A 21,396-nucleotide genomic window follows, 5' to 3' on the forward strand; every position below is an offset into this window, starting at 1 on the left:
ACAGAAATTGATGAATTGACATTGCTTAGTGTTCGCTACTCACTTTGAAAATGGAAACTAGAAAAATGTGGAATTGTTATCAACTTTCCACTGTCCTCCTAAAATTGCATTTCAGAAAGACTGCCTCTTTTCAAAGGGAGATCACATCTCACTGGTCCTAACGGTAAAGAATAAATTGGGAAATATGGAATGCTTTGTTTGGGAATTACAATGCAATTGCTTGAGAAGAACAGCCTGCAGACCTTGAATAACTTGTGTATGAAGGCATGTAACATGCTTCAAGCTGGTGTGCAACCTTGTTCAGGTATAATTGGGACTAACTGTGAAACATTGTTTCGTTAAAACAAGCTCATGATATATATTCATAAATAAATAAAGTTGGCAGTTTCAGAAATGAGCAACTTTGATTAGTCAATCACCCTGTATGAATCATCGAATTGTTAGGCTGCAGAAGAAGGCCATTTTGTCCAATATGCTTGCACTGATTCTGTTACCTTGTACAAATCTTCTAACTTTTCCCTTATATCTCTGTACACCATTTGTATCTAAATAGCCAATTACCTCTTGAATGCTTTAATTGAATATGTCCAACTGCATTTCAGTAGAATTGTTTTGGGTTTAGCTATCGTGAACATTACTTCAAGCTCTTGCAATAATCTGTGCCATAGAAAATCTGAAACGTAGTGGAAGATTGACAATAGTGAGGGTGTGGTTAGTCGAGGTATCAGTTAAAGCATAGATGGCTTCTGCCTTCCAAAGTAAAACCAGAAAGGGCAAAGTATAGATGTTTATGTGCTTACAATATGAGCATGACTATAATGCAGCAAATAGGAGATTGAAAAGCCATCAGGCTGCTAAAACACATGAGCAATATTTGAGAAGTATTGCATACGTTATAAGAGTTTTGTTTGGCTCCACCAATTTTGCTTCGGTTTTCTGTCAGATTATTGATAGATCAGAGAGTCTCCTGATAAACTTCATTCTACATAAATAACTGTGTCATACGGAAGAATTTGATTTTAGTACACCCTTTTTCAGTGTATTTGTTTTTTATGCATTAAATAATTTGGTACCAGCAAGGTTCATAAATATTCTTTCATGGGATATGTTCATCACTGACAGCTCCAGCATTTGTTGCCCATATCTCATCTTTGGTAAGATGCTAGTGTTGTAGCTGTACTTGTTGAGGGACGTGATTAATTCTGGAGCACAATCTTCTGGTCTATTAATGGGATGTTACCAGATCACATTTGCAGTATCCATTGCCTTTCAGTTGTTTTTTTGATGTTATGTGGACTGAATGGAATTGAATGAAAGTGGACAATTGCAATGCAGAACATTATCAGGAGGCAAGATGGATCATCCATTTGGCACGTGATAAACATGACATAGCTTGCATTTCCAAATGAAACAGACATCTTATTGTTCTTTGTTCTTGCCTTCTTTTGTGGAGGTCCCAAGAACGGAAGGGGGTTACTTTCAATGTTTTGGTAATTTGCTGTAATGCATCCTGAAAGTAATGCAGAAGAGCATTGTAGATGTCAAAGTCCATGGCAAAGTAGATTAATTTCTAGTTGACGTAGTTATGTTTAAACCTTATATATTGCCATGAAGGTATGTTATATAAAATATTAATTCTATATTGCTTTGGCTGGATTCGAATTTTGCAGTTTTTTTTTGTTGGAAAAGCAACATTTTACTGAAATAATGGAACTCTAACTCCCTTTAAATTGGCTGCCAATTTACATCACCATGTAAACTCACGAAGACTATCAAAGATACTGAAGAGGTGAAAACAACTTCTTTTCAGTCTTGTGACAAATGAAGATTGGAAATATGGCATCAAAAGCTAATTATCTAAGGCCACAAAACTTACTAAAATGACTGCCTATATGAACTAACGCAAAGATACCTTTTGGAATATGCAGTGGTATTTTGAACTTGTACTGATGTCTTGAAGAAATTATTGTTACCAGCTAAGCTTTGTGCGTAACAGCAGGAATGAGAAAAAAACTTCTCTCCTCTTTTGAGTTTGTTGAGTCTCTATCTGTACCTCAGAATTTTGAGAGCAACGTCTTCAGAAGGAAAGGAAAATTTCAGCTTCATATTGAAAATAATTGAAAGCAAATAACAGTCTTTGACTCACAGCTAGACTAGGATATAAGCTGTAAATATGAACTGTCTCATATTTTTCATGATTTACTTACCTTTTATTTTTCTAATCTGCAATAGCATGGATTTCATGTGCATTCATTGCATTTCGGTACTGATATTAACTGTTTAATGTTCTTACTTGACATAAACTTGGCTTCTTACTATGTTAAAACTTAAATCCTGTCTGGCTAATTCTTTACAACATCCATGGAAACACTAAAGTGAATACATTTGATTGGCAATGCCATCCTTTAAAATTTTAAGTATATCTGTTCAGTCAAATAATAAAGGAAAACATGGAAAACCATTCCATCTTTACATCTGGTCATAATAAGTCAAAGAATTCCCTTGACATCTGATGCACTGATCATTTCTACCTTTGGCAGGTCAAAGTTGTTAGAATTGAAAACAAATTACTGGAAATGTACAAGTCAGTGAGAAGATGAGTTTAATGTGTTGAGTGTTAATAATAGACTTTTTTTTGGTGTCTAGATATTATGTTCATAATTTGGCTTAGAAATTTGATTCCTCTATACATATATTTTGAGGTATCTAATCCTGAAAATAAGTGGGCAGAAATTGATCCTTATTCTAAGCGGGACTTGCATTCTTGTGCTGTTTGCTGATGATAATACTGAACAAGTCAGATCAGAGTGAAACCTGGCTTTACAGTTCATAAGTTTAATGTTTGCAATTAATTACTATGGTGGTCAGTCACTGAATGCGTTGATGAGAGGTTGCCAATGTCAACAGAAGAACACAAGCTTATTACACGAGGAAAAAAATGCTTTAATGACTGTGTTAACATCTTTTTAAACTAACATCAAAACAAAGATTCATCCTGTTTCCCTTAATATGCTTTTACAGGCATTCGATTCCAGAGAGCTACTACTGCTCTAAGTTCTTTAATTTCTTTCTAGTTCTCTTCCATGGACTGGTGAGATATGTTTACAAATTACTTCCAGTTCTGCTGGCCTAAATCCCTTCTCCGTTCTCAACAATTGAAAACTTCTATGCAACCTCTCACTGTTTAGAGACTACAAACTAAAACGTTTGCACTTGGGAGACCTCTCTACTGTAGTGAAAACTCGATTCTTCTATTCTGAGGAAATGGTACTCCTAAATTGAAGTCAAAACTAGGCTAGAGGTCCTTGATTTGTTTACTCTATCATAAATTCAACACAATAAAGATTTCATTCATTAACAGCACAGGTGTTCTGCCAGACAATTAGGAGTTTCAAAATGCTTTGGAAATTATGTATTTAGGTCACTGTTCCAAATGACTTTCTGATCTCTTTCAAAAAGAAGTTAAATGTATTGTACACCTTTATCACAGTAAAATATTTTATACTGAATCAGGTTTTTCTAGAGATGTCCATAGCGCACACCTGACCTGTTGAAAATGATGAACAACCTATTCCTAATAAAGCCCTCAAAGTAAGCTGTGTCAATTTGGTTCGCAGATTGAAGCTGCGAGCATGAATGTAAGGCTGATTTTTAAAGTTTAGAAGAACAATAGCAACTACAGCTATCAATTAAAGATATTGCCTTTTTTCCTATTTTTAGTTGTAAAAATAGCGATCTGCAGAAATTACCTCAGCGGTGGTTAGAAGAAGTTCTACATGAGGTTAAGTCCAGTATCCCTACATCTAAACTCTGTGCCACCCGACGTAGTGCTGGCATTCCATTTTATATTCAGGTATGCGAAGGTTTGGATTTGTTGCTTAACATAAATACCCTGTTGCTTTCTATGAAACTGTAAAATGCCACAACCTTATCATTGGAGATGAGTAGATCTGAATTTTTTTAAAATTATGAAACAATATTTTAGCTTGATTTTGTTAAATTCACTTGGACAGTGTAACTTTACATTTCATGTTAAGAAAATGTGATCAGCAATAGACCGTATCCCTAATAGTTATATTTTCTTCATTTTTTTGCTTTGTCTCAGTTGACAGCAAAGCAAGGTGGGAAGCTGCTCCTCTCAGGATACCTATTATTAATGTTATGCAGTGTTAAGACATGAATTCTGTGCTGATCTGTAAAATATCTTTTACTTTATCAAGTGTGGAAAGGTATTCGAGAAAGACAGATACATTTATGTGCAGAATGAAAAAAAAAGTAATCAGAAACCAAATCTAGTTAATTCTGATGTAATTTAAAGATAAGGCATCCCATTCATGTGTGAAAGGAGAGAAGATGTCTTTAAAAATCATACATTTTATTTTTCTCCCTCTACAGGCCTTAGTGTCTTCAGAACCTAGAGCCTCCAATATGAGTCTCCTGAAACTGACAATGAAGGAACTGATTTCACTTGCCATACCATCATCAAAATGCCAAGATGAGACTGCCTCTGTTCCACAGGTAGCAAAGAGACATAAATTTATAGTTTCTACATGTTAGATTATATTTTAATGGTGGAGCCTGTTAAGAATGTTCTTTAAAATCTTCTTCTTAACTAGTTATTAATGCAGGTCTATTTCTGAATGTAACAGAAGCTGAAATACGATTTAACTTTTTTCTTATCTCTGTACAGTTATTGTCATTCCTGGCAGTGATAGAACTGAAATAATTGCTTTTCCTTGCGGTGTGGAGATGATTCTGATATTTCAGGTTGTATTTCATGTATTCCTTGCTGATGCGTCTTGTCAAAACTACACCCCAGCTTCCTTTTGAAATTTGCCACTGTTAATTACTTCCACTATGTTATGATGAGAGTTGCAAAGATGCACTGATTCTTCCCAGTCCCACTCCTCCACTGGTTACAAAAAAAATGTTATATGTAATTAAGTTGGTAATATGACCAGTTTATAGACAGAAAAAGTTTAAACTGTACAAACTTTGTGATGGAGTATGTTCAAACGTTCTAAGATTAACATGAGGCAAATATGGGTAACAGTTCAATACTCAAACACCCCCATTAAACACAGCAAACAGCAGTTGCAATTGAGAGAGATCGCAAGGGGCTCTAGTAAATCATCACCATCAACAGACTGAGTCACAAACATTTAATAAAACTTCATGAGTTTATGATATTTCATTTTTCATGATCTGACCTGGAAACTTCTTCAATTTTAGCTCCATCACAGACTGCCTAACATTTGCTCCCATTTTGGTTGTTCAATTTCATTGTCTTAGATTCTTGGAAATTGCTGTCCAACACTTATTCACAAGCAACCGCCAACTTCTCTCAAACTGTAAGCTTCACAAGCCCATGCTGAATTCTAATCAGATTTGGGTTTCCTTTGCCCTTTTTCTCAGCTAATCTGCATTACTAGTGGCATATGGCTTCTTCTGAGCCTTTGCTGCTCCCAGCACTTGTCTGGATCGCTGGCTGCAAACTCTTACCTCCGACAACTTTCTTGAGTTATAAGAATACAGCCATCCAATGCTCTTAATTGTCACTGAGTGTCCAACTGCACACTCCATGTGGCTTTGTTACATTTTCAGCAATGCAGCTAAACAGTTCTTTTCTTCATGAAACTTCAATTTCTGTCTATTGTCTTCTCTAACTGTGACCTGGAAACTGTACTTTAATAACCATGAACTGTTTTAAGTGACCTGTTGAAAACTTTGCAACAAGCCCCATCCTTGTTTCTAGATAGTATTGAACATATGCAATATTTTGGAACAGTCAACTGTAGCAAGCCATTGGAACTGCCTGTACCCTGTCACTATTTTCAGAGTGCTGGCATCTCCATAAATTCATACCACAAAATAAGTATTTCATCAGTACTTTATTCCCAGACCGTGTGTTCCGTAGTCAGTGAATTTAGTTTTTATGTTGGTAGTCTCCCACCCCCAACCCACTGAATGCAAAACTGGCAGGGACCTTGCATTGCTTCTGTCTAGGAGGCCCAATACTAGTTGACTGCATTCAGACTCTAAATGGACAGCACTGGGTTTCCCATTATATTAACGCCCCAAGTTCGGTTCAAAATCCATCTTCGGGGAGCTGCCAATCAGAGACAAGCCATGCTCCTGGGGGCAGTGTCAGTTAATAATCATTTACTGAAGTTTTCACCATGAATTGTCACTGGAGTAGGATAGGTACCTTTTGAGGGGCGAGGTGGTTCACTGGCGACGGTGGTAGGGTAGAGGGATTAGATGCAAGGAAATGGTGTAGCTTTCAGTACTGCTTCCCAATACTGGGTCCTTTGATTAGAAACTAAATGCTTGTGAATGATGGCCTCCCTTACAAGACCAAAAGAAAACCTGATGGGTACTGGGCTGCTTTCAGGAGTTCAGAGACCCTTGCAACTCCCATTAAATTCTTGAGTCTCCATTAATTCCCAAGTCCTGGCAAAAGGGACTAGATTAATTTAAGATACCTGGTCGCCAGGGAAGAGTTGGACTGAAGGGTCTGTTTCTATGCTGTACACCTCTATAATTCTAGTATTGTATTGAAAATCAATGAGGAGGAATGTTAAATTAACTAACTAAATATTAAAAACAAAAGAGGTTTGACTGGTTTGCATTCATATGTTTTAAAAGATCATGTGGAAGAGATTACACAACAAATATTTAAAACTTTGCTAAAAGAAAAATGTAGTGGCTGAGGACTGGTAGACAGCCAATAAGTATCCTTCCTTCTTGGAGATAAACCTATTCTGGGTGCGATAGAACAGTCAGCTTAATTTTGGTGGTAGCAAAGATAATTGAAACATGAGAAAAGAAAAATATGTAGAATGCAAAAATATTATAACATTAAGTCATTGTGAATTTCAAAATTAGAAGCCCTGCTTAACTAACCTCATGGAATTTTTTGAAGATAAAACAAGTTTGATAGGTGTTAAGATATTTACCCTTTTAAAATGCCTTTGATAAGAACATAGAACAATACAGCACAGAACAGGCCCTTCAGTCAACGATGTTGTGCCAACCACTGATCCTCATGTATGCACCCTCAAATTTCTGTGACCATATACATGTCCAGTAGTCTCTTAAATATCCCCAATGACCTTGCTTCCACAACTGCTGCTGGCAACGCATTCCATGCTCTCTCAACTCTGTGTAAAGAACCTGCCTCTGACATCCCATCTATACTTTCCTCCAACCAGCTTAAAACCATGACCCCTCGTGTTAGTCATTTCTGCCCTGGGAAATAGTCTCTGGCTATCGACTCTATCTATGCCTCTCATTATCTTGTATACCTCAATTAGGTCCCCTCTCCTCCTCCTTTTCTCCAATGAAAAAAGTCCGAGCTCAGTCAACCTCTCTTCATAAGATAAGCCCTCCAGTCCAGGCAGCATCCTGGTAAACCTCCTCTGAACCCTCTCCAAAGCATTCACATCTTTCCTATAATAGGGTGACCAGAACTGGAGGCAGTATTCCAAGTGCGGTCTAACCAAAGTTTTATAGAGCTGCAACAAGATCTCACGACTCTTAAACTCAATCCCCCTGTTAATGAAAGCCAAAACACCATATGCTTTCTTAACAACCCTGTCCACTTGGGTGGCCATTTTAAGGGATCTATGTATCTGCACACCAAGATCCCTCTGTTCCTCCGCACTGCCAAGAATCCTATCCTTAATCCTGTACTCAGCTTTCAAATTCGACCTTCCAAAATGCATCATCTCGCATTTATCCAGGTTGAACTCCATCTGCCATCTCTCAGCCCATCTCTGCATCCTGTCAATGTCCCGCTGCAGCCTACAACAGCCCTCCATACTATTAACGACCCCTCCAACCTTTGTGTCGTCTGCAAACTTGCTGACCCATCCTGCAATCCCCTCATCCAAGTTATTAATAAAAATTACAAACAGTAGAGGCCCAAGGACAGAGCCCTGTGGAACACCATTCACTACAGACTTCCAGGCAGAATATTTTCCTTCTACTACCACTCGCTGTCTTCTGTTGGCCAGGCAATTCTGTATCCAGATAGCTAAGTTCCCCTGTATCCCATTCCTCCTGACCTTCTGAATGAGCCTACCATGGGGGACCTTATCAAATGCCTTGCTGAAGTCCATATACACCACATCCACAGCTCAACCCTCATCAACTTTTCTAGTCACATCCTCAAAGAACTCGATAAGGTTTGTGAGGCATGACCTGCCCCTCACAAAGCCGTGTTGACTGCATTTAATCAAGCCATGCTCTTCCAGATGGTCATAAATCCTATCCCTCCGAATCCTTTCTAACACCTTGCAGACGACAGACGTGAGACTTACTGGTCTGTAATTGCTGGGGATTTCATAATAAACCAATGAATAAAGTTAGGGCATCAGAGTCGAGGGACAAAGTAGAATGAATGTCTAGCTGTCTGCAAGGCACAAAACAGAGCATCAGGACAAAAAAGATAACTATTCAGTGTGGGCAGTCACATCCCATAAGAATCCGTGCTGGGACCAGTGTTCACAATTTTTGCACTAATAATTTAGACCTTGAAATCAAAGATGTAGGCTAGAAGTTTAAATAACAGTGATGATCTAATTTTGGGAGCCCCTAGCTGATATGGCAGGCAATCAAATACCTAAGGATGGGGCTCCTTTCCCTTTTAAGGAATGAGTTTGAAACTAGTTGATGGGTTAACAGCTCTTTAATTCCAGTAGTGCCAATACTTGCTGAGGTCAGTTAGCCCTGAGGAACTTCTGTGGTGGTACCCTGGGGCTGAGATGATAGTGCTCCAAGAACGACGGCTATCTTGCTTTACGCCACATATGAATCAGGATCGGGCGAATTTTATCCCTTTAAGACCATGTATTTTTATTTTCAATAAATTTGGATTATGGACTAAAATAGAATATGCTGATTTTAAACAAGGAGATTGTAAGAACACGCCTAAAATCATGTTTACTGGAGCACATTGTATACAATGCTCAAAGGTGCATTTTTCCTGGAACAGAGAGAAAAAACAGACAGCATAGAGATGGTATGCTCTGAACTAAGGGATGACTGCTTGACAGCAGCATTTTGATTGTCTCCTAGTTATCAGCAAAGAACCATGAAGCCTGCAAAGAGAGAGCATCAAAAAATCTCTCTCTCGGTCTCTGTGTGGGGACACCAAAATATATCAAGAAACTTCTGCTCACCTTTCTCTACATATATGATCAAGCTGTTTGAGCCTAATCCCCTATCGAAGGAGGACTAAAATACTTCAAAGATGGTGAAAGGATGAATTTGCAACCAGGGAATGAAAGAGAGCATTGATATGCAGACAACTTTGTTAACAGCAAAGGCTTGATTTCCATAGCCTGAAATTCCTCATTTTTATTGACCTTTAATTTTACTCTGGCTGCTTGGTGACATACTCCATCTAATGCTCTCTTGATACAAAGAGGAGTCATCATCTTCTGATATAAGGGGGAAGTCATCATCTTTTGGTCTACAGCTGTTTTATCCGAGACTGTGAAGAGATCTGGATCAAAGTTTGGGTTAGGTATTGAGAGTATACTTCAAGTGATTTAATTTCGTGTTAGACTTTAAGTATCATCATAGATATTTTGAAAGATGTTTATCAAGATTTTTTTGCGTGATGAATTGTGTGAAAGAATTGCAAATTGAAAACCTGGAGATTATCAGTTTGCCTTTTTCGCTGCTTGGTTCTTGAAGAATAAACATTAGTTACAAAGATTCAGACAACATTCTTTGTTCAAGTGAGATAGCTGAATTAAAATTCAAAAACTAACTGCTAATTACTGAAGAGGTTGGAATAACATGCCATTGCTTAGTTGATGTATGTCCCCTCAATGTGAAGTTTAGTAACTTTGCTAAATAACCTCACTGAATGAAAAGTATTCAGAACATCAATAAATCTTGATCGAAACCAAGTGTGTGGTCAAGAAGATGTTATGTTAGTGCTTTGTAACTGACATTTAAAACCAATTTGAGTTTTAAAATCAATAGACAGTTGAGGAGAGAAGTTTTTTTGTTTGAAAATAGACTTATTCTGTAACTCCATTTAATGTTGAATGCTGTAATGCATAAATTGAGAAATTGAGCACAGCTTTGGTCATGGTACTTTATATAAATAGAAGGAGAAGAAGCTAAATATAGAATTCAGTATTATGTATGATTAAGTAACAAGGCTACCATTGAAGCCAAATTTGAGTGTCATATGGAGTCAATTAAACTGATTAAATTACAGCTTTTTATGCTCCTTGTTTGCATGCTCTCTGTATTGCTGTCTTTACTATAACACCTGCTGGTCTCAATATATAAATAATTAAGAGTTAAGAACAGCCCCTGAAATTGTGGAGAGAATTCTGATATCCGTGTGTACTATTGCCTAAAATTGTTAGATAGCTATAATATTGTAATTACTTCAGTTTTGTGACGCAGATTAAGGTAATCATGTTCCTAACTGCCAATTTGTTAAGTTCTGCAATAAAGAACAGCATAAAACGCAGAAGAAATAATGCTACAAAATTTAATGGATGTTTTGGAAAAAGTTATTCTGAGGTGGATTCATTGGCAGGAGGTGGACCCTTTGCCATCTGGAAAAGAAGTTTTGTTTTCAAAAGCTGCCGGCCAAACAGTATCACTAGGATAAGTGCCACCCCTGGGACTGCTGCATGTCCCAGCCATTGAAAATCCAAGAGCCAGATGCAAGTTAAGTCTTGGAGGGCCCTTGGCGGTTTGCAGATCATCTTGCAAAACACTGCAAGCAATATTTAAAAGCATTAAATGTGATTCAGATTTTGACATCTGAGATGGAGAACAAGAGTTAAACAAGAGGTAAATTAGAGTTAAATAATAATATCTTACTCGCAAGAGACAGCATTCACTATACTTTAGTCATTATATAACATGGTGAACTGTTTCATTTGGTGAACGTATCATTGTGCATTTTTAAGTTGATGCAAAACTTTAGCAGCAGTGCTATCATGAATGCAAAGTTGAATGTTCAAGTTATGCTCAATTTCTTGCGCTTCTGGAAACAAACCATTGATATGTGCTATTTCTTTTATTTGCTAAGAAGGGGAGGGGAAGAAGTGTGTTGACCATTGCATTATGCATTTTGTCCATTTGAAATCCAGAAGAAGAAAGGAATCCATATTTTAACTGTACATACAGATCTGTTTCTGAATGTACTTTGCTGTATTTTACTGTTTATTCCCAAGAACTTTGCAGTAATATTCTCTCTTTTTTAAAAATGGTTATTTCCCAGTGCTCCTGTGGTATGGCTTCAACCAGTGGAGATGTTTCCCATTGACTTAAGTTTATTCCATGGCTGCTTGATTTCAGTCTTGATCATATGCTGCCCTGATGTCGCTCTAATATCAACTCTTTGAGTTCAATCATTTATTCATGTTTAGAGAAAGGCTCTAATGAAATCAGGAGCTGAGTTCATCTTGGGGGGGGCACAAACCACATATTAGTGAGCAAGTTATTGCTGTGTAAAGTGCCATTTGATAGTACTATTGGTGCTATCTTCTATCACTTTGCTGATTGGGTGGAGGCTGGTAATTGCCCAGATTAAGTTTCAGCCCTTCCTGATATCACTTGGAAGGAATTGAATGAAAACAACTTGATACAGGCAGATCTTTGTAACTTCCCTGATGTTTTTACCTAAAAAGACACATCAGGAATGTGATGGAATATTCTCCATTTGTCTGGACTGGTGCGGATGCAACTTTATTCAAGAAGTTTGATTCTATCACGTACCAAGGGATGTGCTTGATGGGCCCCTCATCTATCTCTCTACCATTATTTTACCATGTTCACAGTATTTACAGGAACTTCTTGTTTTTTTTCCTCTGTTTTATTACTCACTGACAATGCTAGTGGCTCTGTTAGTTATGGCACCATTCTTTTTACCCTTCAAAATGTTAATTATCGTCTGCCTCTGCAAAAAACACTTTGTTCTCTTCAACTTTAGTTTGCTTACCTGACCATCAAGTTGCTGACAAGCAGGAATTGCTTTTATTAGAGCATTTGTTTTTGAGCTTCTACCCTAAATCCCTTTGCTTAGGTACTTTAGAACCATACAAAAGTTACAGCGCAAAGAGGTTATTCAGCGCATCATGTCAATTCTGGCTGAATAAACTGGCCATACAGTCTAATCCCACTTTTCAGCACTTGGTCTACAGGTTTGGAGGTTACAGAACTTCAGCTGCACATCCAGATTTCTTTTTAAATGGTTGAGGGTTCTGTCCCAACCACTAAACTGGGCAGAGAATTCCAGTCACCCACCAACCTCTGGGTGCAACAGTTCTTTCCCATATCCCTGCTAATTCTTCTTATTTAAATCACTGCTACTTTCACTTTCAGAACTTCCTCAAAGCCTAATTATTTTAGTACACATTTAGTCATCTTTTTTTCCAACTGCATCATGTCCACTTCTCCACTAAAAACTGTCTTGCATATTCCATGAAACAAATACAAGGGTATTATATTTAAACTGCATTTCTTTTGCGGGTGTAGCACCGAGGGTTTTTTCCCCATTGCAGGGAAAAAAAATGCACTTAATGCTATTCTTCACAATTTCTTCTGTATACATTTTTGTTTTGTCAGGTGCATTCTTTAAATATCTTGAGAGCTCTGTTTAGAGACACCAAATTAGGTGAAAATATCATTCCATACGTGCCAGAAGGAATGCAAGCAGCCATCCTTGGCTTTACATCTCCTGTATGGGCAGTAAGTCATAACCTTTTAACATTCTTTGTAAATCTGGTAACTAGATTTTTTTTCCCCAAGACTAATATGACCAAAACCCAATAAAGGTGAAACCAAAATACACACAAAGCACTTCATGTAAAATGCATAGTCTCCTGGTTCTAAGGATGTTATTTTATCAATCTCTTGTTTTCAAGGTGTAATGCCAATGTCCATCAAAAAGACTCATCTGTTGGGCAGAACAGCAATCCTCTGCCCTGATGCAGAATGATGAGCTGTACACAGTTTATGTGGGCTTATGTTAAGGACTAGGGGACTGAAGACAGATGAAGCTTTGAAAGAATATCGGGAATGTAGGACCAATCTGAAACGAGGAATTAAGAGGGCTAAAAGGGGTCATGAGATATCCTTAGCGAGCAGGGTTAAGGAAAACCCAAAACCTTTCCTTCGTATATAAGGAGCAAGAGGGGAACGAGGGGAAGGATTAGTCAACTCAAGGACAAAGGAGGAAAGATATGCATTGAGTCAGAGAAAATGGGTGGGATTCTAAATGACTTTTGTATCGGTATTCACCGAGGAGAGAGACATGGTGGATGTTGAGGTTAGGAATAGATCTTTGATTACTCTAGGTCAAGTCAACATAAGGAGGGAGGAAGCGTTGTGTATTCTAAAATGCATTAAGGTGGACAAGTCCCCAGGTCTGGATGGGATCTAAACCAGGTTACTGAGGGAAGCGTGAGACGAAATAGCTGGGGGTTTAACAGATATTTTTGCAGCATCCTTGAACATGGGGGAGGTCCCAGAGGACTGGAGAATTGCTAATGTTGTCCTTTTGTTTAAGAAGGCTAGCAGGAATAATCCAGCTAATTACAGACCTGTGAGTTTGACATCAGTAGAAGGGAAGCTACTGGAGAAGATACTGAGGGATAAGATATATACTCCTTTGGAAGAAAATGGGCTTATCGGTGATAGGCAACATGGTTTTGTGCAGGGAAGGTCATGTCTTACAAACCTAATAGAATTTTTTAAGGAGGTGACAAAGTTGATTAATGAGGAAAGGGATGTAGACGTACATGGACTTCAATAAGGTGTTTGATAAGGTTCTCCATGGTAGGCTGATTGAGAAGGTGAAGTTGCATGGGGTCCAGGGTGTTCTAGCTAGATGGATAGAGAACTAGTTGGGCAACAGGAGATAGAGTAGTAGTGGAAGTGAGCTTCTCAAAATGGAGAACAGTGATCAGTGGTGTCTCACAGGGATCTGTGCTGGGACCACTGTTGTTCTTGATATGCATGAATGATTTGGAGGAAGGTATAGGTTGCCTGATAAGCAAAATTACAGATGACACTAAGATTGGTGGAGTAGTAGATAGTAAAGGAGACTGTCAGAGAATACAGCAGAATATAGATAGATTGGAGAGTTGGGCAGAGAGATGGCAGGTGAAGTTCAATCCGGACAAATGCAAAGTGATGCATTTTGGAAGATCCAATTCAAGAGCAAACTATACAGTAAACAAAAAAATCCTGGGGAAAATTGATGTATAGAGATCTGGGCATTCAGATCTGTTGTTCCCTTAAAGTGGCAATGCAGGTCAGTAGAGTGGTCAAGAAGGCAGACGGCATGTCATCGGACGGGGTATTGAGTACAAGAGTTGGCAGGTCATGTTACAATTGTATAAAACTTTGGTTCGGCCACATTTGGAGGAGAAAGTGAGGACTGCAGATGCTGGAGATCAGAGCTGAAAATGTGTTGCTGGAAAAGTGCAGCAGGTCAGGCAGCATCCAAGGAACAGGAGAATCGGTGTTTCCTGAAGAAGGGCTTATGCCCGAAACATCGATTCTCCTGTTCCTTGGATGCTGCCTGACCTGCTGCGCTTTTCCACCAACACATTTTCAGCTCGGCCACATTTGGAGTACTGTATATAGTTCTGGTCGCCACGTTACCAAAAGGATGTGGATGCTTTGGAGAAAGTGCAGAGGAGGATCACCAGGTATGGAGGGTGCTAGCTATGAAGAGAGGTTGAGTAGATTAGGATTATTTTCATTGGAAAGAAGGAGTTTGAGGCCGACTGGGTGGATCGCAAGAAACTTTTCCCAGAGTAGAGGACTCAATTACTAGGGGTCACTAATTCAAAGTGAGAGAGGAAAGGTTTAGGGGAGATGTATGTGGAAAGTTCTTCATGCAGAGGGTGGTGAGTGCCTGAAATGCGTTGCCAGCGGAGGTGGTAGGGGAGGGAATGATAGCATCATTTAGGATATATCAAGACAGATACATGAATGGGCAGGGAGAAAAGGGATACAGATCCTTAGAAAATAGGCAGCAGGTTTAGATAGAGGATCTAGATTGACGCAGGCTTGGAAGGCCGAAGGGCCTTTTCCTGTGCTGTGTTGTTCTTTGTTCTAATTATAATCTGAATAAATTATTGTTAAAAGTATTTGTGTAAACAATATAAAATGTTTAGGAGGGTTCATGTGATAGTATTAAAATTGAAACATAACATGTTTAAAACTGACATCTTTAGTTTTCTGGCAATGATGCAGCAGGACTATCTAACTCAGAAGTTTAAAGCTTTACATTGTAACCCCCAATTAATTTCTATTTCAGTGGTCAAACATTTGGGTATAGAATCGCTAAATGTACCAAAATAGAGATTAACTGAAGTGCTGATGTACAAGTTCAACATTCTATTTATTATTTCATCAGGCCACGCATTGTTATTGGGTTGGCAGTGATTTTGAATTTGCTTGTTTAAATAAAAGTACCGTACTACAGGTTGCATTTTAATTGACCAGGCTACTCAGGCAGCGACCAGGAAGATAGTTGGTTAAAATCAATGTTCTGGAGAAACAAAGTTAACGTTCCAAGTTTGATATTCCTTCTTCGGAGCTCTGGAGCAGCCATACCAAACTTTGTTTCTCTCTTCATAGCTGCTCTCAGATCTGCTGAGTCTATTGAACACTTTTTTAAAATTTCAGATCTCCAGTATTTCTAAATGGTTGTTTTAATAGTTGAGTCTTTGTTCTGTTGGATGTTGCCAGTGTGCAAGCTTTTTCTTCTGTACCCAGTTTACTTGTTTAATTTTTTTCAATCCGCATGGAAACAGAATTAACAATATCCATATCAAATAATATTGATTCTAAAAATATGAAGGATTAAGTTTAGTTGAAAGAAATTGTATCTCATTGATTCATTGCCTGATGGAAAATTTGCAAGATCCTATGTAAAGCTCAGAAGATTTCTTCACTGAAACAAATGTAGAGTAAGAAAGAGTTTTTAATAAGTCTAGCTGTCTTTTTGTGGAGTGTGATATTTGCGGAAATGACTGCACTCCCAACCAAATCAAACAAACTTGCTCTAAAATAAATAACCCGAAGTTGCCAAAAACACACAGTATAATCTAAAAGTCTCCAAAAGACATGTCGGTTGTGGATGTAATCCTTCCTTAATTTGTTTACCGAAGGAAAAAAAGGTCCTGTTTATTCCAATCTTTAATTATTGGGTTAAGGGAAAATGGCATATTAGTTGTGGTTTTTGGAGAGTTCACGTGTCTTTGCTGCACAAAGATGGCATTATATTGCATTTACTGAGTAAAGTCTCAAACTGTGAGGTATTTAACCATTATTGTTTAGTATATGTTTTAATGTTCCTGAATGTAGGTTTATTTTTGATTACACTTATTCACTGACTTGGAACTGACTTCTCAGATCTGAGGCAGGATTAAGTATACAGTTTTAGTTCCAGTAAATTGAATTGCACCTTGTTGTTTATTGAACTAATATTAAAGAAAAGGGGCAGCCAGAATCAACAGCACTGAAAACCAGAATCTCAAATTTAGATCAGATGGTTGTTTATAGCTTGGGGACAGAAGTAGCAGGTCACACTCAGCCATTTCAACCCAGAAGTCAAATCCAGTGTCACCTCTGCCAGCTCTGTATGAAATCATTTTGCAAAGTCAGTCCAATTCCTAAATAGCAGGAACACACAGCACAGAAATATCTCTAATTTGGCAAAGATTGCCAATAAAACTAGAAATTTTACTTGGCTCATTGTTAGCCCTTTTATCCATTAGTCAGAAAGTTATGGTATCAAATTCCACAAACTTAAGCACAATCAACACTGGACTCAGGACAGTACTGAGGAAGTGCTGTTGTGCCAAAGGTATCCTCTTTTGGATAAGACATAAAACTGAGATCTTTCTGGGATAAAGAACAAAGCAATTGATTAAGTTACTTTGCTTGTACCATTAACTTTCCTAGTTCTTAACCATCTGGTTTATCAGAAACTTGAAATCTTCAAAACCAGCACTGAAATAAATAACTTTTGAATATCTTGAACAAATCAGCCACAGATGAACAGGGGGAAGAAAGACCTGTTCCTTGGAGATGGCTTGGATAACGTAATTTAGAGTTTTGTTTGAGACCGTGGAAGATGATTGATTTGTCAGTATCAGTAATGACAGCTTATGAATCACCTTTAATTGGCTACATTTTGCATTCTCAAATAACTTGCTAATTTTCTTGAGGAATATTTTTGCCACACAGGCCATTGGATCTCCGAATGTCTCAGATTCCTCCATAATGTGTATCACTTTTGGGTTCTTCTAAAACTTATCTGTTTCTGTTCTTTGATTTTAATCAGGTTTAAAATGTGTACAATAGAAGTGCAGAAACAACTTTTTTAAAAAGTGGACAAGGAAGGTTTCATTCATAACATTTTCTCCTTGCATTTGATTACCAGGTACGAAATTCTTCTACTTTGTTGTTTAGTGCACTGATTACTAGGATATTTGGCGTCAAAAGAGGAAAAGATGAATGTTCTAAGAAAAACAGGTATTGTTTCACCTCTGTTTATTTTGTTGTTAATTTATTTTCCAAAGAATAACTATCCCAAGTAAACTTTGTTGTCCTTGATTTCAGCTGCTCTTGCATTTTATTGTTTGCACCTTTGAAATTTGGCGGTACTATTCTGCTTTTAATGAAGATGCAGTATGGCAAGCAGTGCACACACATTTTGTCAGAAGTGCGCCGCCTGTCTTATTGGTGACAGCTCCTGTAAGCAGTATTGGTGTTCAGGGTTCATGCCCATGATGGGCCCTGCATGTTGTGTTCAGTTATTTTCATGCAATTGAAAGTGACTGCTGGCTAATAGTAAACAAATGAGACTAGCAGAACAATTTTGCCTGATTCTGCACCATTTATCATATGGTTTCTGAGAGAGTGTAGTCTGAATGTGATTTAGAGAATGGAGAAGTCTACCTGTTACTCTGATATCTAACATTTTGCATGCAGAGTGTGCAAATAAATTTAGATCAGCGAGTCCATACCAATTCACCAAGCTTGCATATCTCTGGACACTATGAGCAATTTATGATGGCCAGTCCATCTAACCTGAATATCTTTGGATTATAGGAGGAAACTGGAGCACCCAAAAGAAACACACACAAACATGTGGAGAATGTACAAACTCCATATAGGCAGTTTCCCAAGGGTGGAATTGAGCCCAGGTCCCTGGTGCGGTGAGGCGGCATGCTAACTATTGAGTCACCATGCCGTCCCAATTTAGAACTGAGATCAGGAAAAATCACTTCGATCAGAGGTTGATTCCCTACAGTATGAAAAGAGGCCTTTCGACCCAACAAATCCACACAAACTCTCCAAAGAGTAATCCACCCAGACCCATTTCCCTCTGACTAATGTAGCTAGTTCTATAGGTAATTTAGTGTGGCCAATTCACCTGACCTGCACACCTTTGGATTTTGGGAGCACTCGGGGGAAACCCACGCAGACACTGGGAGAATGTGCAAACTCCACCCACAGTCGCCCGAGGTGGGAATTGAACCCAGGTCCCTGGTGCTGTGAGGCAGCAGTGCTAACCACTGAGTCACCGTACTGTCCTTCCGTCCTGAAAATCAAAGAGCTTTAACGGATTCATCTCTTTTATTCCATTGGCCCTCATCTTAATTATTTACAAATTAAAGAAAATAGTCAACTTTTCTTAGACGATTTATATATTTATCGTGCACTTAGCTTATATGACAAACCCTTTTAAATTCGGAAAAACCTATTAAATACATGGATGACAATTATAGACGTCTTGAGTACAGATTGACACTTTTAAGTTTTGCCTCTCTGACTTATTCAGTTACTGAGTGACACAATTGTACAACTAATGCAGACCCAATTGTGGTGCAGACTGTCTTCATATTTTTGTCCTTTTAAACATATGGTTCCATTTTTGATGTAGTTATGCAGTGTTCTCTTCTCTTTTGTGAAGGAACCAGTCCTTTTACCTCATTATAAAAGCATTTGGGGATCAGATCATCATATCATCATACTGCAAAAATCTATTCCTATTGCATTGTCAAAAGACATGAGTATGCTCACCTCTATTTACAAATAGACACCGGTGTTAATTTAAACTAGTTAGAGTAGAGCAACCAATAATTGTTTTAGTATCAAACCAATACCCATCTTCCTTTCACAAAGTACATTGCTGGCAAAGCTCTCAGCTATTTTATTCATGATCAAGATATTCATGTTTACACACATTTCTGAACTTGTAATTGACAGTTCATTGCTGGTGCCAATCCAAAACTATGCTGTGGTCTCAAATCAAATCCTATCCGTTTCTGTATAATTTTGTTTACAATATCCCCCTTGTCTCTGCAACCAATTCTTGTAGCAAGCAACATTGTCCATAACTTGTTTTATCATTGGTAGAATTGCAATCAGTCCTACATAGGCACCTTTTTCTTTTACATGGTCATGTGTCTCAGGACTGAAAAATATCACGTTGTCTTGAAAATTTAAAGTAATTTTTGCTTTTTTCCACAATAGCCCAAAGATTTTAGTTTTCTGTCTGAATATTTATTTGTTTCCACTTTTTGGTTTCACAAAGTCATCTTCTTTGATCATGTTGTATTCAAGAAAGCCTAACCATGATACACTATTACATTGATTATTTCAAACTTTATTATTATTACAAACTTTTATTCACAGCGATATACAATATTGCAACCACAGTTTGTCTGCTCCATTATAAAATAGCACAAATCTAAGTGAATCTCCTGTTAATACGAATGACCTGCATACGATTAAATAATAAGTATAATACAATTAGCATGATTAGTCCAGGAGTGATGCAGGTGGTCAAACCACCTAGTTATAAACAAAACAGAATTTATTTATAAGATTATGGAATGAAACAAACAAAAAAGAACATAGAACAACATGTCAGGACTGGCAGCAGTCATATCCAAAAATAAGGTACTTATCTGGTGAGTTATAACATAAGATTGCATGCTGAGAGAGCTGCATGACCCCAAATCATTTCAAATCAAAATGCTACAGTTCTGCTGCATCCATTCATGAATTATGGTGGATAATTAAGCAACAAATGGAATAGTAATGCTTCATAAATATTTCTGTTATCAATTACAAAACCATCTAGTTTTCTACTCTTAAAGGAATGCAAAATTTATCTATTCAGTCTGTTGTAATTTATCCCTTTTTCGAGCAGGTATCAATCTGGTTAAGATTTTGTATTGATTTACAGCAAACCTTTTGATTAACTTGCACCAATGAGATCAGTATGTACCAGTTGATCAAGTGGTCCACATAATCAATATAAAAACACAACAGTAGAAATGTAATGCAGGGGGTATACACATCATTATTATACTTTATTTGCAGTATAAATCACTTAAATAATAATTTGAGTAAAACTTACCGGCAGAGAGCCTTCTTACTCACATCTTCAACTGACTACTTGAACATTGTGAAGATCGGAATAATACAATAAACGTCTGGTGGTTCAAGTTTATACATTTCCTGATTTATGGAGAGTGCTGGTGCCTTGGGTGCCGGTTAAAATGAATTTTTGCTGTTCTGAGAAGTTAATGTCATCTAGTACGTTTTAATGTCATCTAGTATATTAAATTGTTAATCAGTGAAGTACCAGTCATTTGTATGATGGTTTTATTAAAACTGCACAGGATATCTATTTCTTTATCATAAACTAAACAAAAATCCAAATTCCAGCTGAGTACATAAATAAATACCTAGCAGTAGGGAGCTTGAAAGCAAATGACATCTTGTCAGTTGAAAGTTTTATTATCCTTGAAGTATATGCACCTTTAAAATCCTGGATACTGAAATATATATACATTTACTAATTACTAACAGCTTGAAACTAGCAATGATGAACATGGCATTTACAACTGTTCCAAATCAGGGCAAACCCCAACAAAACATTTTAAGAAACTGGACCAGATCCGAACTTGGCTAGTTGTTTTAAGCAGGTGTATATTGGATATTCCAGGAGTGATGCAGGTGGTCAAACCACCTAGTTATAAACAAAACAGAATTTATTTATAAGATTATGGAATGAAACAAACAAAAAAGAACAGAATAACTTAATCTATCCAAAAACCCAGCAGAACATCCCAACTTAATGATGCTGTTCCCAATACTTGCAACAATCTCCATAAACACCCCTTGGCAAAAAATTAAAATCAAACACAGGGTATTACAAGAGAGAAGTCACAGAGAGATCAGCATGGACCTGCTTCCTTGGGTCTAGCAACCTTTTCGTTGGATCAGCAGCCTCAAGCTGAACTGACTGCTTTCAGTGAATTCCGGACGAAGGGTTTTTGCCTAAAACGTCAATTTTACTGCACCTCGGATGCT

The 21,396-nt window shown here is 37.7% G+C and overlaps 1 protein-coding gene across 2 annotated transcripts in view; it reads left to right on the plus strand.

Moving 5' to 3' along the window:
- Positions 1-21,396, plus strand: part of thada (THADA armadillo repeat containing) — a 380,305-nt gene that overhangs the window by 97,451 nt on the left and 261,458 nt on the right. For both annotated transcript variants that reach the window (XM_043695686.2, XM_087991280.1), the window contains exons 22-25: positions 3,721-3,853; positions 4,396-4,518; positions 12,610-12,732; positions 17,447-17,538. In XM_043695686.2, the coding sequence (XP_043551621.2) occupies positions 3,721-3,853; positions 4,396-4,518; positions 12,610-12,732; positions 17,447-17,538 (471 nt within the window). The remainder of the gene's footprint in view (positions 1-3,720; positions 3,854-4,395; positions 4,519-12,609; positions 12,733-17,446; positions 17,539-21,396) is intronic.

This window comes from Chiloscyllium plagiosum, unplaced genomic scaffold, assembly GCF_037043375.1.
Source record: "Chiloscyllium plagiosum isolate Xiang-an unplaced genomic scaffold, Cpla_swu_hap1 HiC_scaffold_10, whole genome shotgun sequence".
NCBI classification, from domain to species: Eukaryota; Metazoa; Chordata; class Chondrichthyes; order Orectolobiformes; family Hemiscylliidae; genus Chiloscyllium; species Chiloscyllium plagiosum.